At 37.4% G+C, this 7,498-nt stretch overlaps 1 protein-coding gene across 1 annotated transcript in view; it reads left to right on the forward strand.

The window, feature by feature from the left end:
• Positions 1-6,829, forward strand: part of LOC101987480 (vomeronasal type-2 receptor 116-like) — a gene marked incomplete at its 3' end in the record, with an annotated part of 24,296 nt that extends 17,467 nt beyond the window's left edge. Inside the window, exons 4-5 of the mRNA XM_005370381.1 lie at positions 4,035-4,262; positions 6,706-6,829. Of these exons, the coding sequence (XP_005370438.1) occupies positions 4,035-4,262; positions 6,706-6,829 (352 nt within the window). The remainder of the gene's footprint in view (positions 1-4,034; positions 4,263-6,705) is intronic.
• Positions 6,830-7,498: the final 669 nt, after the last annotated feature.

A 7,498-nucleotide genomic window follows, 5' to 3' on the forward strand; every position in this document is an offset into this window, starting at 1 on the left:
TACTGCATGTACTGGCTTTGTGGGAGCCTAGGCTGTTTGGGTGCTCACCTTCCTAGACCTGGATGGAGGGGGGAGGACCTTGGACTTCCCACAGGGCAGGGAACCCTGACTGCTCTTCGGGCTGGAGAGGGAAGGGGAAAGAAGCGGGGGAGGGGGAGGGAAATGGGAGGCAGAGGTGGGGAGGAAGCAGAAATTTTTAATTATAAAAAAAGTGAAAAATAAAAAATATATAAAATAATGGAAATGTGTTAAATTAAGATATAAAAGACAATTGTTCCTAGTTTGTATATAAAGTGTCCTTCTCCTTATCTTCTGATTGACTTTAGTTTGATAACTATTTTGTTAGATATTTGGATAGCTACACCCACTTACTTCTTAGGTCCATTTGATTGGAAAACCTTTTCCCACCCCTTTATTCTGAAGTAATATCTGTCTTTGAGCCTGAGGTATATTTCTTATATATAGCAGAAGGTTGGATCCTGTTTTTGTATACATTCTCTTAGCCTATGTTTTTTTTTAAAAAAAAATAGGTGAATTGAGTCCATTGGTATTAAGTGATATTAATGACCAGCAGTTGTTAATTTTGGTTATTTTTTCGGTAGTAGTGTTTGTGTGTATCCATTCTTTCGGTTATGCTGATGGGAGGTTATCAGTTGCCTGTGTTTTTGTGAGTGCAGTTATCTTTCCTGGGTTGGGGTTCTCCTTTTAGTACTTTCTGTAGGGCTGGGTTTGTGGATACATATTGTTTAAATCTGTTTTTCTTATGGAATATATTGTTTTTTCCATCAATGGTGATTGAAAAATTTTTTCTGGGTGTAGTAGTCTGGGCTTACATCCATGGTCTCTTTGTGTCTGCAGCACTTCTATCCAGGACTTCCTGGCTTTCATGGTTTCTATCGAGAAGTGGAGTATAATTCTGATAAGTTTACCTTTATATGTTACTTGACCTTTTCCCTTGCAGCTCTTAATTTTTCTTTATACTGTATTTTTGTGTTTTGATTATTATATGGTGAAGAGACTATTTTTTTAATCCAGTCTATTTGGCATTCTGTAAGCTTCTTGTACATTCATAAGGATGCCATTCTTTAAATTGGTAAGTTTTTTTCTATGGTTTTGTTGAATATATTTTCTGTACCTTTGAGCTGGATTTCTTCTCTTTCTTCTACCCCTATTATTCTTAGGTTAGGTCTTTTCATGGTGTCCCAGATTTCCCGGATGTTTTGTGTTACAAATTTGTTGGATTTAACAATTTCTTTGACCAATGAGTCTGTTTTCTTTATATATCTTCAGCACCTGAAATTCTTTCTTCTATCTCTTGTATTCTGTTGGTTATACTTGTCTCTGTAGCTCCTGTTTGTTTACCCAGATTTTTAATATCCAGAATTCCCTCAGTTTGTGTGTTCTTTATTATCTCTATTTTTGTCTTCAAGTCTTGAACTGTTTGCTTTACTTGTTTGATTGTTTTTTTTTTATTTCTTTGAGGGATTTATTAATTTATTTCAAATTTTGTTTGTCTTTTCTTGCATTTCTTTAAGGAGTTCTTCATTCCTCTTTAAAGGTCTCCATCATTTTTTTAAAAAAATTATATTTAAAGTCATTTTCTTCTGATTATTCTGGGTTTGGATGATTAAGTCTTCCTGTTGTGTCACTACTGTGTTTTGATGTTACCATGTTGCTTTTTAGGTTTTTGGAGGAATTCTTGCATTGGCTCCTATCCATATCTTCCTTCAGTTGACGTAAGGAGTGTCTTTGCATCTTGATTGGATCCTTGCAGTGGCTGTCTGAGCATTTGGGAGTTTTTCTTGGTCTGTTTTCTATTGTCAATGTCATCTCAGAGAACCTCTGAGGTCTCTATAAGTCTGCTCTGTGGTCTTCTCTCCTGTTTTACTCTCTTGGTGCTCTCTCTTGGTTCTCTCAGTGTTGTAGCAAGCTCTTGGTCCCCTTAGTATTGAAGCAAACTCTGAGATCATAGGCAGGGTGTCTCTAGTAGCTTGGTGGGTCTAGTGGATGGGGTTGGGTTTTCAGGGAGCTTACCTACAGGAAACTACCTGCTGGCTGGCTTGAAAAGCCTGGGGAGTTGGGGGAGGGGCCTGGAGTTTTGTCCCACTGTGGAGGTCCTAGGGAGTGGGTTGTCCCATCATGTGGCTGTTCACTAACCTCTCAAGTCCCCTCAGTATTGGGGTAAGCTGTGTTTCAGAGTTCCACTGTGGTTGCAGGAAGATTAGGGGGGTTGGGGGCAGGGTAGGGTTAGTAGTTTGTAGGAGCTGCTGGCTGGGTTTCAGTTTTAGGGGAGCCTACCTACAGGAAACTCCATGCTGGCTGGCTAGAAAAGTCTGGGGAGTTGGTAGAGGGCCTAGGTATTTGTTCCACTGTTGAGGACCTAGAGAGTGAGGTCACCAGCTGCATGGCTGTTGACTGACCTTTTACGATTGGAGCAAGCTGTGTTCCTAATAATATTCTGCTATATTCATATATTGATGAATTGTACAGTTGTCATCAGAGAGGCTCTCTTCATCTAGCAACTGATGGGAGCATAGGCTTTGATCCACAGCCAAACCCTGAGGAAGAGAGGGAGGAAGGATTGTATGAGCCAGAGAGGTGGGAAAAAATCATGAGAACATGGCTTATAAAATAAACCAAGAAGGGCTTATAGGGGCTCACAGAGTCTGAAGTGGCAACCATGGAGCCTTCATGAATCTGAGTTAGATCCTTTGCATATTTGTTATGGTTATTAGCTTTGTGCTCTTGTGCAATTCCTAACAGTGGAAGTTAGGGGTGTCTCTGATTCATTTGCCTGCTCTTGGTACCCTTTTCCTCCTACTGGACTATCTCCTCCACCCCTGATATGAGGTTTTTTACCTAGTCTTACTGTAATTTGTTAGGTCACATTCGGTGGATATCACAGGGAGGTCAGCTACTTGTTTGTTTGAAGGGAAATGGAGGAGGGGGATATCTGGCAGAAAAGGGAGGTAAGGGAAAGGAATTGGGAGAATTGAAAGCAGGGCAAACTGCGGTAGGGATGTAATGTATGAGAGAAGAATAAAATTTCAAAAATCACAAAAACACCTACCACAAAGGGAGCATTCAAATATGTTTTTATTTTCTCCAAGTATATATACCCTGCATTATAATTCAGTGGTGATTAAGCTTTTTTCATTTATTTTCCCCCAAAGCCAAGAGTGATGATTTCTTAAAATACTGTCTAATACCTTTACTTACTAAATATGATGGGTGATGAGTAAAACTTCAATTTTAGGTGGTTTCTGTTTCTATTCTATTTTCATCTCAAGGAGTTTATTTTTTTCTTAGAAATACACACCAAAGGATATTCATTTATATTTTATACCTCATAGTTTTTCTTCAGGGATTTATTAAGTTATGTGTTCTCAAGATGCTTTGTGTTTTTGTTTATTTGTTGTTTTTGTTTGTTTTCATGTTTGCTATTATCCCTGGAGTGGGCATTATTTATTTAATGACAAAAAGAACAACTAAACTCAGAGAGTTGGGCCCCAACTTGTTCAGAGATACTACTGTTCATTGTATTTAATTAAATTTACATCCAGCTTGAATTTGATTTTCTTTTCCAAAGTTTTATATTTAATAAAACTGAAAACAGAAATTTTAAAAATGATATAAAAGCTAGCCAATAGGAAGCTAGATTTAATAGACCAAGCCTTGATTTAATTAATATAGTTTCAGTGTGGTTATTTAGGGAGTCTGGGTGATCAGGAAATGAACAAGTGGCCTCCTACTACAACTAAATTTCGTTAGACAAACTGACAATTGCCAGGTTTTCTTTCACTTACTTTTTATCTTGGTGCTTGTTATTGAGACCTATTATCTATTAACAAGATTGTTATTTTCAAAAATATCATAATATATTAGCTATCCACAGGCTGCCACTTGCCCTACATTCTTGATACCTATGTTAAATTTAGGCATCAAGGATTTAAACAATACAAAACTTTCCCAAACACTTCAGTTCTTTGTCTTCACTCTGGTACCAACTTCATAAAATAATACATCTTTTTTAGCTGCACCCTTTTCTAAAAGACAAGCAGTTTACTAATCATGCTGGAGAACAAGTGAATTTGAATGAGAAAATGAAACTGAATGCAGAGTATGACATTCTCAACTATTGGAACTTTCCAGAAGGTCTAGGACTTAAAGTAAAAGTTGGACAGTTTTCCCCATATAGTCCACTTGGTCAACAATTATCTTTATCTGAGGACATGATAGAATGGGCCACAGGAATTACAGAGGTGAGTTGGGTATAATTATAATACAGTTAACTACACATAGTAAAACAAATCTTTTTTTTTTTGTTTTTTTTTTTTTTTGTTTTTCGAGACAGGGTTTCTCTGTGGTTTTGGAGCCTGTCCTGGAACTAGCTCTGTAGACCAGGCTGGTCTCGAACTCACAGAGATCCGCCTGCCTCTGCCTCCCGAGTGCTGGGATTAAAGGCGTGCGCCACCACCGCCCGGCAGTAAAACAAATCTTGATAAGGACCTCCTAATCAAAATCTATCTACAATGGACCCTCTTATAAAGAAAAGAGTAATTTCTTAGAATGGAGTCTCATTTCAGGGAAGAGTCCACTCCCAAGAATCTCAATGTTATTTCTGTAGAACTTTTATGCCATATTTCTTTGTTTGAAAACTTTCTATCTTATTAGTCTTTTGCTTTATGTATATTTGTTTCATTGGGGTTTTTTGTTTTCAGTTTTGTTTCCTTGTTTTGTAAACATGAGAAAGAAAGGGCATAGAGTTGAACAAAGGGTGAGTTAGGGAGATCTAAGAGGAATTGAAGGAAGAAAGATACATGATCAGCATATTTTCTGTGAATAAGTCTTTTAATGTTTCATACTATACTATATATATTTTAATTTTTTCTTTTGCCTTGCAGTTTTATGATTTTTTATGTACTGATATTTTTAAGTTTTCTATATAAATTTAAAAAATATTATTGGATATTAAAAATATAAATATATGAAATATTATATGTTGTTTTTTGAGGACCCATATAAAATTAAGGATACTACTATTTCTGTGAAGAATGAAATAGGAATTTTAAATTGGTATTGCATTGAATCTGTAAATAGTTTTTGGTAGAATGGTCATTTCCGCAATATTAATTCTACCAATCCTTGAGCATGGGATGTCCTAACATCTTTATGAGGAAATTCAATTACAATAACAAATACAGAGATTTGACAGAAATATTCATAATAACTTGAAGTAGAAGACACTTTTGTATTTTCTTTTTTTCCTAACATGGTTCAGAGACAGCATCAGAGTACTGATTGGAGAGATACACTTCACAGGTTTTAGAGCTAAGGGTGTCCATATTCCTTCAATAGTAAATTGAGGAAGGAATTGGAGAAATGGAAATAGAGAGTAAAGTAGGAATAAGAAGCACAGTGCATGGTTTAGGGCCACGAATGATAGTGGAGGAAATATTTCATAGCAGTTCACCAAGGCAGCGGTAGGGGTGATTTCTGCTCAGGCAATGGTTTCCAGGATGCCAGGCAGGAATCTCAGCTCTAAGCTCCTCTGCCTTATTTCAGCTCCCATACGCTCACCCAGTTTTGCTCCACCCATCAATCCACTTATGGCTAGCAAACAGGGTTGACATGTTTCAGCTGCTGTTTTCTATTGTCCATGACCAACTGCCGCTCATTGACCTGGTGCAAGCAAGATGGTGAAGCAGCACTAGCTTGATTGTTCCTTTGGAAACAAAAGCGCCATGTAGGCTTATTTCTTTCTCCTTTAATTCTTTCTCTGCTAAAAGTAGAATCTATTTGGTTTTAACTGTGACTCTTGTAACTCTTGTCTTTCAATGACTCTTGCAGAGGCAGCTTTTAATCCATTATCATACCCAACAATCCCTTGAACCATGTATGTGCTTTTTAAACTCTATACTTCTAATTTAAGGAAGAGAATTTTTTATATACCATATGTAATGAGATCATGTTCATTTACCAATATGCACCTAAATGCTCACACATTTTATATGAAAATATGCACAACATCTGTTGGGGTTGTCATTACTGACAGATCTTTAGGTTGAATTTGGTGGTTTCTGGGACTTGTTTAGCTATTACTTCTGACTGATAAGGCACTATGGTGTGCTTGGTGAAAGTAGAAGACATTCACCTCATGACAGACAACAACATTAGAGGTAGGATGAGTCCATTGTCCCAACACACCTTCCAATGGCAAGCCTCCAATCACTAACTTTCTCACCTTTTAAAAAACATTTTGTTTTTATTTTTTTTTTTACTATTTGTATGAATGTGAAGGAAGAAATTATCTTATCTGCATGTCGAGTGCAGGTGCCTATGGATGCCAAAAGAGGCTGTTGGATTCCCTGTAGCTGGAGTTACAGGCAATTTTGACCCATATAATGTGGGTCTGGGAACCAAATTCATGACCTCTGCAAGAGCATCCCATGCTGTTAATACTGAACCACTTCTCCACCCCAATACTTCTCCACTTACAGGCTTCGCCATGTCTCAGCAGCATCATAGGCTGAAGGTCATCACTGTTAAGGCAGTGAGTATGTCCAAGCTACAGCAGCATCCAGGCAGTTGATTGTTTATGGATACAAAAACTGTGTTCACTAATGATCCAGTTCTATGAATAATGTGATCAGTATAGTAGTAGGTGAAAATATGAATTATAACTTGCTCACTGATTTTCCTAAGACTCCCCAGTCTGTCTGCAGTGAAAGTTGTAGTCCTGGATTCAGAAAATCCCTCCCAGAAGGAAATGTGGCTTGTTGTTTTGACTGCACTCTGTGTCCAGAGAATGAGATTTCCAATGAGACTGGTAAGTGTGTTTTATTCAAAAATTCTCTACTTCTAATTAATAGCATTTTTATGAAGTGTCTCACATTTGTATTTCAAACTCTTTACACACTGAGCCATTCCCCTAGCCTAAGATATTAAGCAAAGTGTAGTGATATACACCTTTTTCACTCAGGAGACAGAGGCTGGCCGATATCTGTGAGGTTACAACCAATTACTCAGGAGGCTGAGACAGGAGGTTTATTGCAAGTTCAAGGCCATCCTAGGTATCAAAAGGGACCTCATTTCAAACAGAAGTCAGGGAAAGTTTTAAAAGGTTTATAGTAACTCAAAAAAAAAAGAATGGATACTGGGGCATGATATAGAATGTTAGCAGGAATCCAGTGAGAACCAGTTAACTTTCATTAATATATACTGTATTGTTAAGACAACTGATTTCTTCAATATTTAATTACTAATTAATATCTTAAAGTGTTCAAATGCATGAATATAAATGATGTGATGCTGAGGTCAATCACCTCTATAATGGAAACTTTTTAGAGACAGGGTCTCTCTTGTAGATGGAACAGCGGGCCACTTCCTGCCGCCTAGCTCCCAGCCACTGGCTAGCTTTACCTGAAATAATTACATGGAAACTGTATTCTTTTAAACACTGCTTGGCCCATTAATTCTAGCCTCTTATTGGCCAACT

Source organism: Microtus ochrogaster, unplaced genomic scaffold (assembly GCF_000317375.1).
Source record: "Microtus ochrogaster isolate Prairie Vole_2 unplaced genomic scaffold, MicOch1.0 UNK77, whole genome shotgun sequence".
Taxonomy (NCBI): Eukaryota; Metazoa; Chordata; class Mammalia; order Rodentia; family Cricetidae; genus Microtus; species Microtus ochrogaster.